Below are 24145 nucleotides of genomic sequence, written 5' to 3' on the forward strand. Positions count from 1 at the left end.
GACCTGAGCCGAAGGCAGATGCTTAATGACTGAACCACCCAGGCGCCCCAGCTTTGGGAAATTCTTAAAATACCCATAGATATAAAGCTACATTTTATTTTTTTTTTAAGATTTTATTTATTTATTTGACAGAAGGAGAGATAGCAAGAGAGGAAACACAAGCAAGGGGAGTGGGAGAGGGGGACAAGCAGGCCTCCCGCCGAGCAGGGAGCCCGATGCGGGGCTTGATCCCAGGACCCTGGGGTTATGACCTGAGCGGCAGGCAGACGCTTAACGACTGAGCCACCCAGGTGTCCGTAAAGCTACATTTTAAGTGAGATAAGTTTGCATTGCAAGTTAGCATACATCATCAGCAGCTATCATTAAACTGCCTACTGTAGGGAAAATTAGTGTACAGTTGACCTTTGTTTTCTGTTTTGTTTTTTAAAGATTTTATTTATTTGTCAGAGTGAGAGAGAGAAAGCACAAGCAGAGGGAGAAGCAGGCTCCCTGAGGGAGCCTGACATGGGACTTGATCCCAGGACCCCGGGATCATGACCTGAGCCGAAGGCAGACGCTTAACCGACTGAGTCACCCAGGCATCCCAACAGTTGACCTTTGAACAACGCAGGGGTTAGGAGCACCAACCCCTATGCATTTGAAAATCCACATACAACTTCTGACTGCCTAAAAACTCAACTACTAACACCCTACTACTGACCAGAGCCTTATCAATAATGTAAATAGTCGATTAACATATTTTGTATGTTCTATGTGTTAAGCTGTGTTCTTGAAGGGAAGCTGGAGAAAAGAATCATGAGAAGATACGTTTACAGAATTGGACTGTGTGTATAAGAAAAAAAAATCCATGTTTTTTAAATTTTTTTTTTAAAGATTTTATTTATTTATTTGAGAGAGAATGAGAGATAGAGAGCATGAGAGGGAAGAGGGTCAGAGGGAGAAGCAGACTCCCCGCCAAGCAGGGAGCCCGATGTGGGACTCAATCCCGGGACTCCAGGATCATGACCTGAGCTGAAGGCAGTCGCTTAACCAACTGAGCCACCCAGGCGCCCAAAAAAATCCATGTTATAAGTGGACCGGTGCAGTTCAAATTTGTGCTGTTCAGGGGTCAACTACTTCTGATTTCAAGGGTCACTTTGCTTCTTTTTGAATTCTCAACAAATATATGTGATCTATCGGTCAATTCACTGAACATCCAGGAAAGAAAGAATACCAAATTAAATGCTCCTTTTCTTACAATATTGATTAATGCTTAAAATATTTTTGACTTCAGCTTTTGTGGTGCTAGTCTCATTTGTCTGCCTTTGTGACCTTCTGTTTTCTCTTTTTACCAGCTTTTAACGATAATGTCAGTTGAGACTCTGTAAGCCTTTATTTTCTTTCTTTTTTTTTTTTTAAGATTTTATTTATTTGAGAGAGAGAGAAAGAGAGAGCACATGAGAGGGGGGAGGGTCAGAGGGAGAAGCAGACTCCCTGCAGAGCCGGGAGCCTGATACGGGACTCGATCCAGGGACTCCAGGATCATGACCTGAGCCAAACGCTTAACCAACTGAGCCACCCAGGCGCCCTAAGCCTTTATTTTCTTATGTTATACTTGTTCATTTGGGGGTTCATCTACATTGATTTCAGCTATCCCCATGTGAAATTTCTGGAACCAGATCTTTAGTCCCAATATAGTTTCTTAAAGAAAATAACCAACTATCCCCACACGAGATCTTTCAAAAAATGGGTGGCCTTTTTAAAGTTATTTCTCATTACCATCTGATTTCCCTGCTCAAAATACGGGAGATTTTATTCCGCTCAGATTTGCCTGCACATCTGATCTACCCTCAGAAGTAGTTTGCTTGCCAATGGTTTATTCACTCCAGATTCTGCCTTTGCTCGGGCCACACCTCCAACTTAGCAGTCCTTGTCCTCTTTGCGAAGCTAATTCAAATCTTGTATCATGTGAAGTCTTCCTTGGCTGACCTTATCTGCTTATTTATTCGCATTCTGATCACCCACACTAGTACTGGTCAGCACTCAGACGCTGAGCCGAGTTTTTGGGTTATTAGAAGATATCTCCATCCTAGTAGTTAGTTGATTCAGTGCAGCAAAATGCTGGTATAATAATAAAATAATTAGACAGTACCCGGGAAACTTACGATAACATTTGACCTTAATTTTTTCTCAGTAAATTTATTGCTGCTAAAAAATTATTTCTATTATTTTGTCTCAGAAATTGTCAAAGAGGTTGCAGAGTCCACAATGACAAGACGTGTTTCCTACCAGATTGTGTTAGAAGGCGCTTCACCTCAAATAGTTCTGGCAACAACCAAAAAAATTGCTTTTATAGCCCTCAATTTTTATCCCCCAGAAGTGCTGCTTTCAAGTCTTTGGGCTGATACTATTTTGATATTATCTGTTGACTTTCTACTGTGAAAGATGAGAATTGAGCCTGCTGTATTCCCCCTCATCACAAATACAGACGCTCTCCTCCTTCCCCCAATAACATAAAGTGGTTTTTTCCCCCCTCACATAAAGTTTCAGTACCGTATCGGGACAATGTATTTATTTAGGAATGGGGCACTGGTTCTTCAAGTTTAGTCTAGGTCTCCCAGAGTGGTTCCCAAGACCCTTTCAGGGAGTCTGTAAGATCTAAAGTATTTCCATTATAGTTCTAAGTTGCTATTTCTGCCTTTCACAAGTGGATAGTGGAGCTTTCCAGGAGCCCTGTGACATGTGATGATGTCAGCACACCGACAGCTCATGAAATGTCTGCTTGTGTGTTATGTTTTCTAGAACTTTCTAAGGTAATACTTAAGTAGACTGAATGCAGAAGCAGATATGGCCGTCCATTTGTGTTCTATAAAACTACATATCAAAGAGATTTGCAAAAATGTAACTCTTAAGTATTTTTAGAAGAGTTATTTTTCCTTTAAAAGTTATTTATGTTTTTGTTTTTTTTTTAATATTTTATTTATTTATTTGACAGAGAGAGACACAGCGAGAGAGGGAACACAAGCAGGGGGAGTGGGAGTGGGAGAAACAGGCTTCCCGCCTGAGCAGGGAGCCCGATGCGGGGCTCGATCCCGGCACTCCGGGATCACGACCTGAGCTGAAGGCAGACGCTCAACGACTGAGCCACCCAGGCGCTTGGGCACCTGGCTGGCTCAGGCAGAGGAGTGTGCAACTCTAACCCTTGATTTCGGGGTCATGGGTTTGAACCCCACGATGGGTGTAGTGATTACTATAAAGCATAAATAAACTTTACAAATTATTGATGTTGATATGTATTGGTTTTGTTATTTTTTAATAGACATTGAGCATATGTTGACAACTGGTTTGGTTTAGTTAAAAATAGATCCCACCAGGGGCACCTGGGTGGCTCAGTCGTTAGGCGTCTGCCTTCGGCTCAGGTCATGGTCCCGGGGTCCTGGGATCGAGCCCCGCATCGGGCTCTCTGCTCTGAGAGAAGCCTGCTTCTCTCCCTCTCCCACTCCCCCTGCTTGTGTTCCCTCCCTCACTGTGTCTCTCTCTGTCAAATAAATCTTTAAAAAAAAAAAAAAATTGATCCCACCAAATTCTAAAATATCATTTATTAGGAATTACTCTTAGTTTCATTACTTAAAGTTTGCTATGTTTTTATTTATTTTCAACTGGAAAAGAAGTGTTTTCCTTGATACCTTTCATTTGGCATGCTATGATTTAGGAAGTACATAGTATTTAATACTAGAGTATTACAACCTTCGTTAGCTTCAATCCAGTTTGCCAGAATTTACGTCTGTGTATTCTCAGGAGAAAGCAGACATATCAAGAGTTTCATCAACATTTCAATTTCAGCAAGTATTTGTCAAGCGTTTGTGCTTGGGTGCTATGAGAGATAGAAGCATATGACAACCACCGCCTAATCACCTTGGCCTTGATCTAGAGTTTCTCAATGTCTTGCACTTTCAACATCCACACCTGTACAGTGAGAACTAACATTCAAGTTGATTCCTCTGAGTCACTGCAAAATTCTCAGGGATCAAAGAACAAACGTATTTTGTGCACTGGGTTTCATTAAGATAAAAAAGATGCTGGCATGTCTCAGAAATAGAGCACCTATGGAACAAAGTGTTCCAGTTAGTACTAAGTTAAACCATTTATTTAACATAATTTTTACAGAGCACTTTAGGGTTTATCAGAGTGATTTTAGGGTGTGTTGTTTCTTTTAATCCTAATGATGTCCCTATTAATTAGATACTATGCACAGTATACAGAAGGCTGACTCAGTCTTTCAGGTAGCTGACTTGCTTAAGAATGTATAAAAGTTAGGTTCAAATTCAGGTGTTCTGACTTATGATCCTGTGCTCTTACTGTATAAAAACATACTATTCCTTAAAGATTCAAAATAGTTGAGATTCTACATATGTTAAAATATTTTATATTATGGAGGATATGACAGTGTCTAGTATAGAGTAACTCTCTGTAGTTAACCCTGACTAGAGAATTCTCATTCTGATTATAGATCATATAAACTTTATGAGAGGTTGAGCTTAAGTTTGAATGCACATTTTGAGCTAATGGAGAATTTTCTTTATTCAAACCATTAAAACCCTTTTGAATATATTGTTTTACTGATCTTCAGGACTACATTTTCTGACCACAGTAGTGGGGTACATTCAGAACATTCAGCCAATATCTAAAATAAAGGTAAAGTATTCCTTGCCTACACATAGTATTAATTTCTTAAGGTAATGCTTCAAGAGTCATAAAGCATGAGGGGTTCACCTCACATATATAGACATATTCCATATGTACAGATGTAGAGGTTCAGACAGCAAACTGGGCAACAGTACTGACACAGAACTTTCCTCTAACAGGAGTCTAAGTTAACTGTTACTTATTTGGGTTTTACCTATTAAAATTCTTCCTTCTCCTCCTTTTTCCCTGTAGGTTTGTAAAAGAATGGACTTGGTCTGCCAGAGAATGTTGAATCAGGGATTTCTAAAAGTGGAGAGATACCACAATCTATGTCAGAAACAAGTTAAAGCACAACTTCCAAGGTATGTTGTGGCTAGTGGTGGCAATAATTTACAATGGGAATTTTCTTTGTTTCTTGGTTGTTTTTTTTTTCTTTTTTTTTTTAAGCAATGGCTATAGCCAACATGGGGCACCTCTATTGTTTTGAGTTTTGTTTTTTGATTTGGGTAAGTGTACATATTAAATGGTTTCCAGCTTTTTAGAGGGAAGGGTACCCAGATCACAATAAGTGATTTTGACTATGGTTCGCCCATTCTCACCATTTCTATTCAATATTATACCAGAGTTTCTAGCCAGGGCAGTTAAGCAAGAAAAGGAAATAAAAGGCTTCCAGATTGGAAAGGAAGAGTTTGTGTTCTCTCTTCATAGATGACAAGATCTCATATATATGTGGTTGTATACACAAGGAGTCCTCTAATTGTTAGAGCTCATAAATAAGCTCCATAGGGATACAGGATGCAAGATCAATAGACAAAAAGGAGTTGTGTAATTGTATATACTAACAATAAATGATCCAAAAGCAGGTTAGGGCAATTCCAGGGTGCAGGGATGGGCAGGGTGGGTAAAGGGGAGTAGGAGGTGCAGGCCTCCAGGGATGGAGTGAAGAAATCACGGGGATGAAAAGTACCGCATAGGGAATCTAGTCCGTGGTAGTATAATCACATTGTGTGGCGACAGATGGCAGCTACACTGGGGTGAGCAGGGCATAAGCTAGAGATGCTGACTGCGTTGCACACCTGAAACTAATATAGCATGGTGCGTCAGCTACACTCAAAAGGGGGGGGCGGGGGCCTGGCTGGCTCAGCCACAAGAACATGTGATTCTTGATCTCGGGGTCATGAGTTCAAGCTCCATGTTAGGCATAGAGCTTACTTAAAAAAAAAAGACCATCCCTTTTATAGTACCATCAAAAAGAATAAGGTGCTTAGTAGTGACGATAACAGAAGAGGATTTGTCTGCTGAAAACTACAGAACATTGGTAAAAGAAATTTAAGGAGACTTCAGTGGAAAGACATTTCATGGGCATGGATTGGAAGACTTTTTGCTCTGAAAGTGGCAATTCTCCCCAAGTCGATGTGCACATTCAGTGCAATCCCTGTCAGAATCCTAGCTGTGGTTTTTGTGGAAAATGACAGGCCCACCCTACGATGCCTGTGGATATACAAAAGACTCAGAATAATCAAAACAGTCTTGAAAAAGAGCAACAAAGTTGGTAGGGTACTACCACCTTCCGATATCAAAACTGCAGAGCTGCTGTAATTGAACCAGCGTGGTGCGGACATGAAGACAGACGTGTAGACCGATGAATAGAACGGAGAGTGTGGACAAGAAATCCTTACATATTTAGTCAGTTGATTTTCAACCAGGATGCCAATAACTCACTGGGGAAAGAATGATGCTTTCCACCAGTGACACTGGGATAGCTGGGTATCTGTATGCGAAAGAATGAAGTTGGGCTCCCTCCTCATTCCATCCACAAAAATTAACTCAAAGTAGACTATATAGATCAAAGGTGAGCGTCAGGGCTATACTGTAAACCCTCACGTGGAAACAGTACTGACCTCCATGAACTTGGATTAGGCAGTGGTTTCTTGGCTATGACACCAAAAGCACGAGTAACAAAAGAAAAGAGTAGGCAGACTAGACTTCCTCAGAATTTAAACTTCTGTGCCACCAAGGATGACATCAAGATGGCAAAGGGACACCACACACAAGGGGAGAAAATAGTTACAGCTCCAATATCCAGTGAGGGACCTGGATCTAGATTGTGTGAGGAACTCTTAGAACTCAACAATAAAAAGACACAGAGCCAGGTTTAAGGGTGGGCAAAGACATTTCTCCAAAGAAGAGAAACTGAAGGCCAGCAAGCACATACAGAATGCTCAACATCCACGATCCCCGGGGTGTTGCAGATCAAAACACTGAGATAGCACTGAACACCCACTAGGGTGGCCAGAGTAAAGAAGTCGTCTTGGGAAAGATGTGGGCAAATCGGAACCATCATAAATTACTGGTGGGATTGTATAGTGGTTCTGCCACTTTAGAAAACACTTTGTTCCTCAAAAGGCTAAACGTAGAATTACCAAATGATCCAGCAATTTCACTCCTAGGTGTATAGCAAAATAAGTGGAAATACAGCCATACAAAAAACTTGGACATGAGTGTTCTATGCATCATTATTCATAATAGCCAGAAAGTGGAAACAGCCCAGAAGTCATCACCTGATGATCGGATCATCAGAATACTGCTATGTCTATATGACAGAATGTCAGTGGGCAGTAGAGTGGAGTCCTTGACACATGCTCCAACATGGATGAGCCTTGAGAGCTGTGCTCTGTGAAAGAAGACGGACACGAAATGCCACATACCATACGACTCCAGTTACTTGCCGTGTCCAGAAGGGGCAGATCCCTAGAAACAGAAAGTACACTAGTGGTTGCCAAGCACTGGGGAATGAGAGTGACTGATAATAGTTATGGGCTTTCATTGCGTGGTTGTGAAAATGTTTAGAAATTAAATGGTGGTAGTGGGTGCACAACTCCGTATGTACTAAAAAACGAAGTTATTTATACACATTAAAAGTGAATTTTATATGTGAATTATTTCTCAATAAAACTTTAAGAGTTTAAATGAGCTAGGGGTGCCTGGGTGGCTCAGTCAGTTAAGCCACTGACTCGGTTTCGGCTCAGGTCATGATCTCAGGGTCATGAGATCCAGTCACACATCAGGCTCCCCACTCAGTGCAGAGTCTGCTTGAGACTGTCTCTCCCTCTCTCTGCCCCTAGCCCCACTCTCTGTCTCTCTTTCTCTCTCTAAAGTAAATAAATCTTCAAAAAAATTTTTTAACTAAAACTTTAAGTGAGCTGATTTTATGGGCATACAGTCCCTTATCCACATGTCCTTGTGTAATTCTTTCATTTCTCTTTTCTTTTTGATTCATATGGCCATTAGGCTTGATACAGCCAAAAAACAGGAAAAAAAAAACAACCTGATCCACCCCCCCCCGCCCCCAGCCATTGATTAATTAGTACTAGTCCTTGGCAGGAATTTCTGGACATAGCGATTCATTGATGGTTACAGTTAAATTATGACCCAATCATAGGTATCAAATTAACAGGTAAATGTTAAACTGTTAGAAATCCCATTAAGGCATTTTCACTCCTTACCATTTAGTTCACAATATTTCCTTCATGCTTGCTTTTTTTCTTACTCTAGGAGGGAGTCGGAAAGAAGAAACCACTCGTTAGCTCGTCACGCGGACATCCTTGCTGCTGTGGAAACAAGGCTCTCACTGTTAAACATGACTTTCATGAAATATGTGGATTCCAATCTCTGTTGCTTCATCCCAGGAAAGGTAAAATAGAACCGCTTACCCAAAACAGCTGGATTGTGCTGCTTAAACTTAAATTATTATAAAGCGATTGTTTAAATGTCAGAATTGTACCCGCCTTTGTGGAATGAGTTCCTGTGAATGGATTTGTTTAGCTCCTGTACAGTAACTGATATAAATCCATGTCATACTTGATCTTCATGTTTAAATGAAACACACAGTAGAAGCTCTGCTGTTCTTTAGAAAAGCTTGTTAGGAATTCATCCTCACCTCCAGTTAACAAACTATTTCCATAAATAGGAAGAAATAACAGAGTTCCTGCTGAAAAACACATTTGTGGGCTTTTGCTCTTTGTTTAAGATCGACAGCAAACGAGATGGGTACTGTCCCTGCCTTCAAGATTGTTCTCATTTGGGGGAGATGGAGTGGGAGGGACAAGCTGGTTTTCGTTTTGTGTGAGAAACGTTTCATAAAGACAGATACTTCCAGATTCGGCAAGAATTGACAGTTACTGGGTAGCAGCACAGAAATAGTGCTGTTGAACACAGAAGTCAGTCTGTCCTGGCGTATTTACTGTCCCCAAGTTCACAAAAGCTCCAGCACTCTACATGCTACTCAGGATACTACCTCAGTGCATGTGGTATCTTGCTTCTTGAATTGAGAGTAAATTCAGATGAAATCTGCATTGTATTTAGAAGAGGCAGAGATGGATTGAAAGGTCCTTCTGCTGCTTAGTCGATACTAGCAAGAGTCCCTTAACATGGTCAGGACTAGTCAGTTCTGGAAAAACCAGAATGTTCTCTTTTTGTTATTTCTGTAGATACTTAACAGTGGCAATATTTTATATATACTTCCTCCATTTTCAGTTTTCTGTGATGTTTATGGGGAGGGGGATCCTGTTTCTTATTTTATTTGAAATATTCTTTAGTATACCTCACTTTCCTCCTGTTAGCTACACATTCTTCTGTGGGGTACTTAACTGTAAAAGGCAATTCTCATTCTTACTCCAGATTGCATGCAGATCTAACGTATAGGCCTCATCTCTCGTGTTCCTGGGAAGTTCATGGAACTAGTGTAGGTTGTCCCCTACAGCCTCATGGTTTTTGTCGCATATCTCATTGTTAGGAATGTGAATACATAAGAAACATCTTACAGTTTTCATAACCTCAGAAACACTTCAGCCAGTCGTTACGAACCAGAGTGGAGTAATGTGTGCTCAGTCCACATGGCCCACGGAGCCTGAGGTGCTTAGTACCTGGCCTTTACAGAAGGGGCTGATCTTTCTGGGTGATCAGGATCGCGTGATTGCAGTGCTGGTCTTGACTATCTGAACAAATAAATCCCATTGAGTCCTGCTGTTTTTTTTGCAAGTTTCTGACTTTTCACGTTAATTTTAGGACCAAAATAACAAAACCGAGGTGCCATGGAGAAGTCTTAAGTTGTCAAGGTGCAGCAGCCCCCGCCGCCCCGGGCCTCACCTCAGGACAGCTCCTCACTGCAGCCCCTCCTGTGCTCTCAGTGCCCTCAGTGGCAGAGCCGTGGGGAAGGAATTTCGTGCCCAGCCTCACCTGTAACGCACACCTGTACCTGTCCCTCTCCCTCGTCACTGCTATCTTCTTAGTTGCATGAAATACTTCTTCTAATCCTCAGAGCACGTTCATGTTCACTGACTCCTTTGCTTTCCACATGGCCATGGAAGGTCGAGTCCTGTTCCCTTGGTAAGAAAACTGAGGCTCAGCAGCAGATGGGTTTGACAGAAGTTTTGCACCAGCCTGCTGATTTTTCCTTAATAGTACCTGTGTCTTCACAAAAACTCACCCGAAGTTTTCTCCTGTAAACCTAAAAAACAACCCCACAAAAAAAACAAACAAACACAGAAATGATTTTTGTTTTTATTATCACACTTAATTCACCTTGGATTACTTTGTTTCTTAAAAGTGCCATCTTTATAGCTTATATTTTGCCTAAAACAACAAACACTGTATACTCAGAATATTACTTTTTTTGTTGTTTTGTTTAAGTGATCTCTGAGCCCAACTCATGACCCCAAGATCAAGAGTCGCCTGCTCTGGGGCGCCTGGGTGGCTTATTTGGTTAAGCATCTGCCTCCAGCTCAGGTCATGATCTCAGGGTCCTGGGATCGAGCCCCGCATCAGGCTCCCTGCTCAGCGGGGAGTCTGCTTCTCCCCCTGCCTGTCACTCCCCCTGCTTGTGCTGTCTCTCTCTCTCTCTCTCTCTCTCTCTCACAAATAAGATCTTTAAAAAATAATACTATAATTCTTTCTCAATATAACATATAATCTTGATCTGGCATATAGTTTCTATATTAGATTATTCTTGTGTTCCCCCAGATCCTGCTTCTGGATTTTACTTAAAACTTCAGGAACTTTCAGGACGCCTGGGTGGCTCAGTTGGTTGGGTGTCTGCCTTCAGCTCAGGTCATGATCCCAGGGTCCTGGGATCGAGCCCTGTAACAGGCTCCCTGCTCAGTGGGAAGCCTGCTTCTCCCACTCCCCCTGCTTGTGTTCTGCCTCTTGCTGTGCCTCTCGCTGTGTCTCTCTCTGTCAAATAAATAAGTAAACTCTTTTAAAAAATAAATTCAGGAATTTTCATACTTCATAAAATATCTCATTTTTATAGTTTTGGTAGAATTCATGTCTATAGTAAACATTTCATTTGCAGATTACTCTTTCACAAGCTATTTAAGTGAACCTGGGTAATATCAACATTATAGTTTAAATTAGAATGCCTGATATAAGAATTTTGGAATTTTTAATACTTGGGAAAAAAGCATTTTTAAAATTATTCTCTGGGGCGTGTGGGTGGCTTAGTCGCTTAAGCGTCCGACTCTTGGTTTTCGCTCAGGTCATGATCTCAGGGTTGTGGGATCGAGCCCCATGTCGGGCTCCACGCTCAGCACAGAGCCTACTTGAGATTCTCTCTCCCTCTGCTCCTCTCCTCTCTAAAAATAAAAATAAAATTATTCTCTTAAATAGTAGTCAAATTTACTCCTAAAATCAAGTGGTAGGTTAAAGATGGCAGATTAAATACATATTACCTCGAATTCCTCCCAAAGCTTGCTCTTATAGTAAAGAAGCTAATTTTAAAAAGAAAAGAAAACAGAGACCCCAAGAGGGAAGTTAGGAGAGCAACAGCAACAAACTTCTGGAAGCTGGAAAGTACACGGGCCAGTGGTGGCTGGTTTAGGGATCTGAGGAAGTTAAAGCCTGGATGGGCCACGCGGAAGCTGGGAGGCAGCGTCCTCAGCACAGCTGGCCTCCAGAAAGCTCCAAGCACCGCCAAGAGTGGGGCTAACACGGCAGGGTGGGGCGCGGCTCTGCATTTAAACCTACAGGTCCCCTTCCAACTCCAGACGGCTGGGTCATTGCCCTCCTGCTGAGTGAAAAACTAGGTCCTACTCACCAAAGGGGTTAAAATGGGGGCTCTCGACACACAGACCATACGATCACAAGGACATTAAAAGAAAATCGGTCTGAAGAATTCAGACTCGTCAGGAGTTTGCCATTGTCAGTCCTAGAAAGGGATCATCAGACTTTTTCTGTAAAGGGCCAGGTAGTACGCATTTCTGGCTCTGCAGGCCACGTGGTCTCTCTTGGCTCCTCAGCTCTGAGAAAAGCCGTGGACAGCATGTGGGAAACACACACGTGTGCATGTGTTCCAATAAAACTTTATTGACAGAAACAGCTGCAGGTCCAGCAGGGCCCCAACTGCTGACCCTTGACCACTGTATTGATATTCCGTCCATCTTCTCTTAGAACTAAGAGGCTGTAGGTGCCCAGTTCACTCCTCTGGACATTTTTCAAGTCATCTGACAGAAGTCACACTTTTCACAGTAAATTCAGGGTCCGTGTTAGCAGTTCACACATACTGAAGCACACATAAACAGAGGCCAGCTGACTGTTCTGGGAAATATGAAGAAAGACATGGTGAGCCCCTGTTCTTAATTAAGGCATTACCAGTAGGCCCTGGTAACACTTCTGTGCTTATTGAAACCCAGTGATTCCTAAAAGTCAGGATTTTCAGTGTAAATGATTATGCAAGGTCATGAGGCTAGATTTCCCTGAGCAAACTGAAAGAATTAGGTTTTGTTGGTTGGTTTTTAATGTTTTGGCCAGGGAGGCAGCAGGAGGAATGGCAGGATCGCATTTTGTAATCTCTTCTCTTTTTTGGGTAACTTCTTGTCTTGATGCAATTTCACATTTGCACAAAAATTGCAAGAATAGTACAAGGATTTCCCATATATCTTTTATCCAGATCCCACAGTTATTTACCTGTTGTCCTGCTTGCTTTTATTCTTCTGTATATGTTTTATTTTTTCTGAACCATTTCAAAATAGTGGAGATACTGTGAACCTTTATTCTTAAATATTCTGATGTATTGCCTGAGAAAGGGCATTCTCTAACTGAGCCACAGCGCAGTTACCAAATCAGGAAATGTAACTTTGGTACGATGGCCTCTCTCACTGACAACCCGCATCAGATTTCACCACTGATCAGTGATACCCGTCCTAGCTGCTCTTTTTCTCAGCCCGGACCCCAGGCCACGGTCACGCTAGACTCTGTAACCTCCTTAATGTGGAATACTTCCTCGGCTTCCTTTGTGTAGCTTGATCTTCACTTTTGAAGAACATGGGTCCCTTATTTTGAGGAATATTCTTTCGAGTTTATCGAATGTTTCCAAAATGTTGTGTTTTTTGTTTCTTTTAAAATTGATTTTAATATGAAGATGTTCTTAGAAATCAGTATTATTTGGGAACATTTCTTCTTTTTACTGTGCTTGCCCCAAAATAAATATATACGGTCCATGAACCTTTAAAACGAAAGAAGAAAAATCAATCTGTTCTTGCCACTGCCCCCTTTCTCGGTGTCCCCGCCCTGCCCCTCTTGTCTCCCCCCGCCACTTTCCTGGCGCCCCCTCCCACCCCCACCCCTCTTGCCCTCTTCAGTCTTCAGTCGTGTCTATGGTATGTCGTGTATTACGACGCTGCCAGTTTTAACACGAGCTGTGAGCATGAGAGACGCGCCGTATGTGGTCAGTAGCATACTTTGTAAAATATTATGTTAGCACCTCAGGCTCAGGAGGGATTCAGCATGCGGCATATTTGAAAGCTGTAGAAACAGCCATTAAGAGTTTGAGTGACCAGGGGCTCCCGGCTGGCTCAGTCAGTGGAGTGAGCGCTCTCTGGGCCCTGGGTTCGAGGCCCACATTGGGTAGACATTATTAAAAAGAATAAATAAAACTTAAAAAAAAATAAAAAAGATTGCAGGAATGATCTGCTGAGAAGTAGAAAAATCACAAGCTATTAAAAAAAAAAAAAGTTTAAGTGACCAGCCTAAGGCCTGTGATCTTTCCAGTAGACCTCAAGACTCATCATGCCCTTACATTCTTGCTGCTAAAGTAATTTTTGGAAAGTAATTAAACCCACTTGGAGGGTGAAATATTTTGAAAATTGGGTCGGCACCACGCTTTCCTAACATGTGCCGTTGCTGCCCTGAGTCACTCTGAACGGTAGAAGCCGTCGGGCCGTCTCTCCTTCGTCTTGTCCTTCGAGTGTAACTTTGGGACAGAGGAAAGAGAATGGTTTTAATTTTATTGAAAACGTGGATTATCCCACTTGACTAACATAATCTCCCTATAGTAAAATTTAGAAATGTTACCTTTCCTAATGGAAGACCTGAGCAAAGGGAGAGAGAGACCTTTCACACCATTACCTCAAAGACCAAAATCAGTAAAGATAAGAATATGGTACAAGTTAGTTTACAGGTGCAGTTTATCAGTTCTAAGGACTAGAGCTGAGGCCCAGAGTGCCTAGGGAAGGTCCGGCCGCCATCCCAGCAAGAGGGTCAGGACCCGGGACGGTCAGGACTGTTTCTTCCCCACATACGTCATGCCTGTGCTTCCCCACTGCGATTACCCTTAAAGTGAAAAGGGGTCTCTCGCTACCCTTTGCTGATAGTGGGAGAGGGGGACCCGAGGAGACCTCATCCCAATCCATAGCAGGTTTAAGAGAAACAAAAGCTCCGAGGACAGAGCGCCTGGTCCCGGAGCAGGATGTCAGGTCAGGTCCCCGGGGCTTTGGGAAACCATCCGGCTGCAGTGAAGTGCGTTTGGGTCAGTTTCTGTAGCGGCTTGTACACCCTTTTCCTATCACCCATTTACACTGTCGCCCTGTGCTTTCCCTCAGAGCGAAAGCTGTGTTTTATTCATCCTAAGTCCTTAGCCCCAGCACCTGATACAGAAAATTTTAATAAATGTGCATGTGAGGCCGGTGAAGGATTATAACAAGCCCAAAGCTGTGTGGGACAGACGTCTTGTCACCAGTGGCCAGCACCTCGGTCCCATCACCCCGGAGGTCTTTACCAGGATCGCACAAGAAGTGGTGAGTCATTTTCTTTTAAACACAGTGGAAAGTGCTAATGAGACTCCTTGTTTTAGGTGATTGATGAGATTTATCGTGTGTTGAGATACGTCAATTCTACCAGAGCCCCTCAGCGAGCTCATGAAGTACTTCAAGAGTTAAGGGACATCTCCTCCATGGCGATGGAGTACTTTGATGAGAAGATCGTGCCCATTCTGAAGAGGAAGTTACCAGGATCAGATGTGTCCGGAAGACTCATGGGCTCTCCTCCAGGTACTCTTGTTGATGTGTTCAGTGTAAAGTAACATTCAGACACAGTTCCCTAACTTGTTCCCCGCCCCCACACTTAATCATACATCGAGCCCTTTTCTGTGTCTGTAAATAGTATCTGCAACATGATTTTTAAGGACACATTGATTACAGACCGTAACTTGTGTAACTGACCCACTGCTGTTAGGCACATTTGCAGTATTTACACTTTGAAGAACAATCCCCTGGCTACATCTTGTACATATCCATAACTATTGGCATACAATAAATGTATTAGAATTTCTGGGTAAAAAGCCACAAATATATATGTAGGGTTTTTTTGTTTGTTTGTTGATGTTTCTGACTAGTTAATATCCATTTTGCTAAAACAGAATTATAATATACCAGATAAAACCCAAAAACTTCTTCATGGAATATTCACTTAATTATTTCAGCCCCTAGAGGGTCTGGCCGCTACTTGAAAAGACAGGGTACATAAGGCTGCTTTGAACCCTATCACTGCTTCTGTGGTAGCTCTTTTGCAAAAGTATATCTGATCCGAGGGGCACCTGGGTGGCTCAGTCAGTTGGGCGTCTGCATTTTGGCTCGGGTCATGGTCCCAGCGTCCTGGGATCGAGCCCTGCATCAGGCTCCTTGCTCCGCGGGAAGCCTGCTTCTCCCTCTCCTCCCTGCTTGTACTCTCTCACTGTCTCTCCTTCTCTCTCTCTCTCAAATAAATAAATAAAATCTTAAAAAAAAAAAAAGTACATCCAATCTGAGAGATTTGTGCCCAAATTGGTCAAAATATCTTCAACCTTTGCAAATACTTTACATCAGAAAACCTTTTTTAGTAAGACATTTTGTTCTGTTTGGATGAGTTAGCTCCCTAGAAGTGCTCAGTGGGGTGACCGAGTGGCTGTCTGTAATTGAATCATAAAGCCTGTAGCATCTCAGCATTCATACATTAGTAATTTATTATTATGGATGTGTTAGTGGAAATTAGATGAAGGTACGCAGAGAGAGAAGGAACAATGCGTCAGTCCAGGAAAATATTTATATGTATGTACAAGGAGATTGTTAGGACGGGTTTAGGGTAGGAATGGATCCATTTAGTCCTTTTAGAAAACCTTTAAGAGATAACATTTTTTAGGGTGCCTGGGTGGCTCAGTCGTTTAGCGTCTGCCTTCAGCTCAGGTCATGATCCCAGGGTCCTGGGATCGAGCCCCGCATCGGGCTCCCTGCTCGGCGGGAAGCCTGCTTCTCCCTCTGCCACTCCCCCTGCTTGTGTTCCCTTTCTTGCTGTGTCTCTGTCAAATGAATTAAATCTTAAAAAAATTATTTAAAAAAGGAGAGATAACATTTTTTAAAAAGGGCGTTATTGGTTTGTGATAGTGATTTTTATGCCGATGTTAACTTGTAGTATTCCTAAAACAGAATGATTCCAAAGCCGTCTTGCATCACCTCAGAACCTCTTCACGATCATTGTGTGTGATGTAACCCACTTTTTGATGGTATCCGTGTTTGGCTAACGTGGAAGCTCTTGTATAGAATTAAGTGCAGAGAGAACTTAAAAACATGATAGACCTGTACTTCTAACTCGAATGTTTACAGTTGCTCGTGTGAAAGAAGATAGAAAATAGTTCTATTCTAGTTTTACTACTTGTGTTTTCTTAGTAAGTCTTAAAAATGTTCTCCAGTATTTTAGCACAAGTTGATGCCGCTAAATGCCCCTCTCCATTTCCTGGCGATCCACCCATTGCCACATGAACCCAAGCATTGGAATTCAGGCTCATTTACCGTTAAGACTGGGGTGTCTGATTAATCCATTCAACCAAGTAGATTGCCAAGAGAACATTATTGGAAGTGATATTAGAAGGATATTCCGTTTCAAAAGAAGTTTAATGAAGTATTACCAATGATGAGACATTTTAAGTGATTAATGACCATTTAAAACCATTTCTCCGCAGTTCCGGGACCTTCTGCAGCCCTCACAACAATGCAGCTCTTCTCCAAGCAAAACCCTTCACGACAAGAGGTAACCAAACTCCAGCAGCAGGTTAAGACAAACGGTGCCGGTGTGACTGTTCTCAGGCGTGAAATTTCCGAGCTTCGCACCAAAGTGCAGGAACAGCAGAAGCAGCTTCAAGACCAGGACCAGAAACTGCTAGAGCAGACCCAGATCATAGGCGAACAGAACGCGCGGTTGGCGGAGCTGGAGCGCAAACTGCGGGAAGTCATGGAGAGCGCGGTGGGAAACTCCTCAGGGGCTGGGCAGAACGAAGAGTCTCCTCGGAAACGGAAAAAGGCAGCTGAAGCCATAGACTCCCTTAGGAAATCTAAGCGTCTCCGGAATAGAAAGTAAAGTGGGGGCGGGTCCTGGCTCCAGAGGAAGACGTGGCTGAAGCAGTTACGTACCTCAGGACGCCCCGGAGGCTTCTGGTCTTTCAGAAAGAACACAACTTCAGCTTGAACTCTCACGGTTGGGACAGTCTTCTCCCGCTTCTCCTGGTTGAACTGATGCACAGAACCTTTTTACTTTGCAATAGATTTGTACTAACCAGACCTGTCCTATCATGTTTTGAGGAGTTAACTTTTTTTCTGTGCAGATAATGTTTAAAGTAAGTTTATTTGTTCTTGCATATATGCACATTACAGAAGGATCTAAACAAACCAGTCTGGACAGACTAGAAGTTAAGTTGAATACAGAAAATGTCCTGTTTCACTTGAAAGAAAAGACCTACTTTTTAAATGGACAGTATCTTGTTTTAAAAAAAAAAAAAAAAAAAAGAAAAAGTTGACTTTTTGTTATAAGTGACCTTTGTCTGGAATGTCTGAAAAGTAGTAAATGCTTTTTGGTATCGAAGTAATGGGTAACTAAAACGGACTTCCATAGTGTTGACTATAGGAGGGGCCTCTACAGTATTGACTATATATTTTTATAAACTACTGGCAAGGGACTTATCCAGTTGTTCTACACATGTTTTCAGTTCTCTTCTGGGACCACGCCCTGCATTTGCATGGATGCATGCACGCATCGCCTAGTCAGCTCACGTAAAAAGCTCTTGCACTGGTATTGACCTTGAACCTCTCTACTTCTCCACTTTCTAGAGCAGCGTTAGTTTATTTGAGCACCTACCATCTTCCACCACCACAACAGCTTGCCTCCAGGGAAGAATTAGTCAGTCCATTTGTCCTCCGGTTTTAGGGGAATGAGGGAGCATCAAAGCCCATCGCTTTCTCTGTTCTCTCTAGGGTTCAGGTGCAGTGGCCAAGGCAGAACCCCAAACTCCAAGGCTCTGTCAGTGTTGGACCTCTGGGGACTGGTAGTGGCCCTTACTCACCACCGTGTGTGTTCGTGGATCAGTGTGGTGATCACCACGGGTGTGAGCAGGGGACCCAGCTTGTGGGATACAGTTTTGCCATTGAAAGAAAGCTCATTGAAGAACATCCTACTATGAAAAAGCATTTTCATCATTTCATTTCTGGGAGATGACCTGAGGGAAGCTTTTAAATATTAATTTCAAGCTTTCCTTATCCTACAACTTTAAACAAAAGCTTTAATTTCGTTTGCACTCCTGTTTTGAGCGTGTAACTGGAAAAGCATGTCTTGCACTGTTCACACTGCTAAGCGGTCACTTTAACAACCTCCAAATTGTGTACAGTGGTTTCTTTCCCCACTTGTATATTTTTGAGACCTTCAACTATTACTGTCCTCGTTTTATGTTAATGTACTAAATTATGTAGTTATTATTTGACTGATAAGTTCTTTTATCAACTCTCAACAACTGTTGCCTTGGGCTTCAGTTCTTTAAAATAGTTTTAGGTGTAATATAGAAAATTATCCCTGTCCAGGTGGGAGTTTGACACCTGCATAAAACCTAAGGTTTTGGTAAGTACCTTAGTTGAATAAAAGCACAAAGTTACCGCCCTTTTCACCCGTCCACCATGACACGGTTATGCATCCTTTAACCTCACCAAACGAAACTTTTTCTTACCCATTTTTAAGATTGTCCTTCCATAATACTGTCCTTAGATTTTGATCAATTTTCTGTCTGACTTGGAAACTCCATTTACAATGTAGTACGTTTTCAATGAAAAAACAAAAAAAAATACCATATAACATCCAAGTGTTTCATGGTTTGTTGGGAAGGTAATTTTAAAATAAACAATTTCCAAAAAACATTTGTCAGCCAAGGTCATCCATAAAAGTCCCCGTCTGGAACTCGTTTTCTCGGCAGGTGTCATTTTTGTAATCCTAGGATTTAGCCATATTGTCCTAACTCTGGAGCAGGCCTACTGGAATACTCATGGCTGTGAATAGTCTGCCTTCCCGGTAATAGGAAGACTCTATTAACCAGGTAACATGTTTACAGGTTTACAAAGTAGGATCCTTACGCATCAAAGGGATACAACCTCAGATGATGAGCAGTTGTTCATGAACTATTTAAAGTCCCTGGGTTTCTTTTTAAACTACACCTAGACACCCTAAATGTATGTAGAATCTTCCATTAGTTAGCATGAGTATTTGGCTTTCACAGGAAGCATCCACACTATCAGAAGGTAGATTTTCTGTTTCAAAATCCACACTTACACAGGATTCGCTCGTAACTGTCCAGAAGGCCCCTGAGTTGCACTTGTTAATGCACGAATGTTCCAGAAGAGTAGGAGAAGAAAGCACTACAGTTCAGTTGTCTGCTTAAGTCTTAAATCTGACTTAAGACATCTCGCTAAAAACACGTTAGGCTGTGGCCTTGACTGATTTGATAGCTGTTACACTTGCTTTGGGATAGCATAGTGGCATTTAGGGTTCGACGGATCACAAATTTGCATCCGCTAAAACCGACATGCCACGGGAAGGTTGCAGACTAGCCTCCCGAATGGGAAGAGTCTTGCCCTTGCCTGGGGTTAGACACCGGTGGCTTCAGCGCCAGATGGGAGCGTCATGTTGTCCTGGAACGAGATGCCATGAGTTCCTTGGGTCCTCTTCCTTGGCTGTTTCTCAGAGGAGGCTTCTCTGTGTCAGCGGGTCACTCCCACTAGTGACTCGATTATGGCGCAGCGCCCGTGACACAGACCCGAGGGGAAGAGGCGTCAGGAACGACGGGGACTTGCCCCCGCCTCACCCACCCAGGGCCCCCCACGTCTCTCCCACATGGACTCGGCTCGGTTTTCACATAATCGAAATACGGATTCTTTCAGGACGTGAGGTTACAGAACCTGCTGCTTTTCAAGCTCCTTTGTCGCTGTGCAGAGCCTGGAAGTGCCGAGGCAGACGCAGACGGAGCACCAGTAATGCATCAGACTGCTTTAAAGACTGTCGGGCTGCCATCTGGTCTAAAGCCACTGGTTTTAGAAGCAGCTTTGTTTTTGTTTTTGTTTTTTGGTAAGACGTGTTTTTTGGAATACTGAACTTTACAGGGGCTTGCCTTAATCTCTATTTAGTAGTTTCAAGGTGTTATGCGCTATTATTCTACTTGTTAAAATGTTGAAATATTCTATGTAGCCCCGAAGGTGGGTAAAACAGTATGAGTCATGCCTAAATAAATAAGCTAAAGGTGTCACTCTAGCTGGATTTTTTTGTTTGTTTGTTTTAGAAAAGATGGACGTATGAACAGAGGCTATGTGTAAGAAGCAAAAACCATGGCACCTTGAGATTGCACTATTTTATGCATTGTTTTCTATGCCATTTCATAGCCTGCACTTTAATCTCCAAAGAAACAATGTATGATGTCCCAGTTCCTGATCAATAGGAAACTGTTTCCTAAGACAGGGGACTTAATTCTGTTTTACTGAGAGTTTCTTGGAGGTGGATCCCTTTCCTGAGTTCTCTATTTCCTTAGCCATTAATATTTTCTAGGATCTAGGAACTCCTGATCTTGTATGTTTCCAACAGTATAGAATTTTAATTTAATGTAACGTAAAATCTCATCCTTGGCGATCAGCACATTCTTACATGCTGCCCTAGCAGTGAGTACCCATTTGTTACAGAGCCCTCTCGAAATATCATGTAAGTACGATCTGAAGCCGGGAATAGAGGCATTCTTAAAAGTAAACGTCCCGTATGATGCAGGCTCTCAGAACCGGCTATTTCTAATAGAGAACACATAAGGTCCGATCTGATAATGCCGTCCAGTTTCTTGAGACCTGAGTCCCTTTAGTCCACGAAAGGTTATGAAGTTAAAACTCCTCGGAAATAACAAGCTTCTGTAGCCCGCTATCTGAGGTCAATTCTTTTCAAAAAATACTAAAGCAATCTAAAAAATGAAACTAGCACTCGGTTGACTGCTGCCCACCATTTTCTTTTTAGTAGCAGTACTTTATGTTCGTGGTAAGTATAGCTTAAGTAATGTTGGCCTTTTCCAGCTTCCGAAGAATCTTTGTTAAATTCCTAAAATTCAAAAGTTAAATCCAAACTTAACTTGTGTCTGAAGAGAACCATGGGATTTAGAAGCATATTGGAAATCTATGAGGTCCATTGCCAAAGTATACTGGTCCATATTCAAAACTATACCAAAAGTTTAGAAGTGTTTTTAAAATTCCTTCATGTGGTACCATGTCTGTTTACTTATGCTCATGAGCACCAATAAATTACTAGTTTGCCTTCTGGAATTTCAATTGTTATAACCTAATTGAATTATTGAAAGTGAAAAGCACCTCCCGCTCACACAACAGGGTACGTGAATAAATGTGTTGTAACCAGTGCTACTTGTTTTCTTTGTATTTCCTGCACAAAAGATGGCGGAGCTCCGCCTCTAACAAACGCTGTGTTGCTAGCTACCACCACCGGAAGCATCTGCTGTGTGTGTTTTCCATCTGTTCTTCCAGCCTTCCCAGCCGCCTGGTGGAGCAGGTGCGCCCCATCTAGGGAACTTAAACACCGGTTGAGCAGCTTATCTATGGTATTAGACACCAAGTGCCCAAGTGGCATTTGAACACAGACCTGCCTGCCTCCAAAGCTCACGTGCTTCCCACTACGCTGTACTACATTCTGAACCAGCTGGGAGCTTCGAGACTCTAGATTACATTAATTCTAAGTTCAATATACATATAAATATACATATAGATGAACATTCCATACATCTACTAGGAGCAGTCAATGACAAAATTGCTAATGTTGAGTAACATATAGAACTTAATAGCACAAAAAGGCAGCCCTTGAAGAAGGCAACTTTTGTCCTGAAGTTTTTTGGCAATGGATTCACCCTAAGCATGCAGGTAAAACATTTTTAAGGCTTCTAGGACCTGTAATCCTATATGAGGCAGTCCTAACAGTAGACGGGGTCCAAGGCCACTAATACGAATCCAGAGTTGCCTTCCTATAATATATGTTGCCAGTCAATTCAAAAGATCACCACTGGTTCTTTTGCCCTGTCAGGACAAATACCAGTTCACTTTTCAAAATTCCCTCCAGCTCTAAAATAAATGTTTAGAATTTCAGTGAAATGAAAACATACAAGTCAATCTCACAAATTGGACTTCGTGAAAATGTAAAAGTTCTGTGCATCGGAAGACACTATCAGAGTTAAAAGACAACCCACAAAATGGGAGTAATTATTTGCAAATCATGTATCTGATAAATGGTTAATATCCGCAACGTTTAGAGAACTCTTAAATCTCAGCCGTGAAAAACAACCCGATTTAAAACTGTGTGAGGACTAAGACATTTCTCCAAAGGATATAATCAAATGGCCAAAGAAAGATGCTTATCACCACCCATCAGGGAAATGCAAATCAAAGCTACAATGAGAGACCACCTCCTGTCCATTATGATGGCTACTATATTTATTTATTTTTTTTAAAGATTTTATTTATTTATTTGAGAGAGAGAGAATGAGAGAGAGGGAGCACGAGAGGGAAGAGGGTCAGAGGGAGAAGCAGACTCCCTGCTGAGCAGGAAGCCCGATGTGGGACTCGATCCCGGGACTCCAGGATCATGACCTGAGCCGAAGGCAGTCGCTTAACCAACTGAGCCACCCAGGCGCCCGATGGCTACTATATTTAAAAAACAAAACAAAAAACCAGAAAGTAACAGTATGGGTGAGGATGTAGAGATACTGGAACTATCCTTCCCTGTTGGCGGGCAGGTAAAATGGTACAACTGTGTAAAACGGTGTGGTGAGTCCTCAAAAAATTAAAAATCGGAGCTTCTGGGTGGTGAACCCGTGGAGATGTGGGGAGTGTCACGTGCCTGGAGAGGACACGAAGTTCCAAGCCCCTCTCCCCCACCTCACCCTGTGCATCAGTTCCATCTGGCTGTTGATTCCGATCCTTCATCATATCCTTTAACAACACTAAAAAAATCATAGAATTACTACACGATCCTGCAGTTCCAATTCTGGGTATATAAAAGAACTAGAAAGCAGGGTCTTGAAGAGATATGTGTACATACACCATGTTCACAGAAGCTATTCACAATGGCTAAAATGTAGAAACAACCCAAGCGTCCACCGACAGATGAGTGCAGAAGCAAAATGTGGGGTGTGCGTACCATGGAAGATACTCAGCCTTCAAAAGCAAGGAGACTGACACCTGCTACAACATGAATGAACCTCGAGGGTGTCCTACTCAGTGAAATAAGCCAGTCACATAAAGACAAGCACTGAGATTCCACTTATGTAACATACGTGGATCAGTCACAGTCACAGGCACGGGAAGTAAGAAGATGGCTGCCAGGGACTCGGGAGAGGGGTGAGGGGCAGAGTTTCAGTTTCGCAAGAGGGAAACGGTCCAGAAAGTGGCTGGTGGTGATGTTTGACAGCTACAGATTTCCCTCTAAGTACTGACTGGCTGTGTCCCACCACTTTTCGTGTACTGTGTCTTCATTCCCATTCATCTCAAAGCATTTTCTGATTTTCCTTGTGACTTTGTCTTTGACTCATTGGTTATTTAGGACTGTGTTGGTTAATTCCCATATATACGTGAGTTCCCCAAATTTCTTTCCATTTTTGACTTCATTTCTCATTCCACTGTAGTCAGGAAACGTACCTTGTATCATTGCAATCCTTTTCACTTTTCAAAGCTTGGTTTCTGACCTAGAAGGGGAGCATCTGAGAGGATGTTCAGAGAAGAATAGGTCTTCTGCTGCTCTTGTGTAGAGTTTTCTATACATAGTTTTTAGGTCTAGGGGGTTCGCAGTGTTTCCAAGTCTTCTATTCCCATGTGGATCACAACTAGTTGTTCTC

The 24145-nt window shown here is 42.3% G+C and overlaps 1 protein-coding gene across 1 annotated transcript in view; it reads left to right on the plus strand.

Annotated features, from left to right (window-relative positions):
* Positions 1-21664, plus strand: part of FBXO28 (F-box protein 28) — a 30122-nt gene extending 8458 nt beyond the window's left edge. Inside the window, 4 exon segments of the mRNA XM_025877765.2 lie at positions 4918-5027; positions 8221-8359; positions 14792-14987; positions 16931-21664. Coding sequence (XP_025733550.1) covers positions 4918-5027; positions 8221-8359; positions 14792-14987; positions 16931-17325 — 840 coding nt within the window. The 3' untranslated portion in view covers positions 17326-21664.
* Positions 21665-24145: the final 2481 nt, after the last annotated feature.

Source organism: Callorhinus ursinus, unplaced genomic scaffold, assembly GCF_003265705.2.
Source record: "Callorhinus ursinus isolate GAN/ISIS: 27379988/994484 unplaced genomic scaffold, GSC_fseal_2.0 scaffold13, whole genome shotgun sequence".
In the NCBI taxonomy this organism is placed as follows: domain Eukaryota; kingdom Metazoa; phylum Chordata; class Mammalia; order Carnivora; family Otariidae; genus Callorhinus; species Callorhinus ursinus.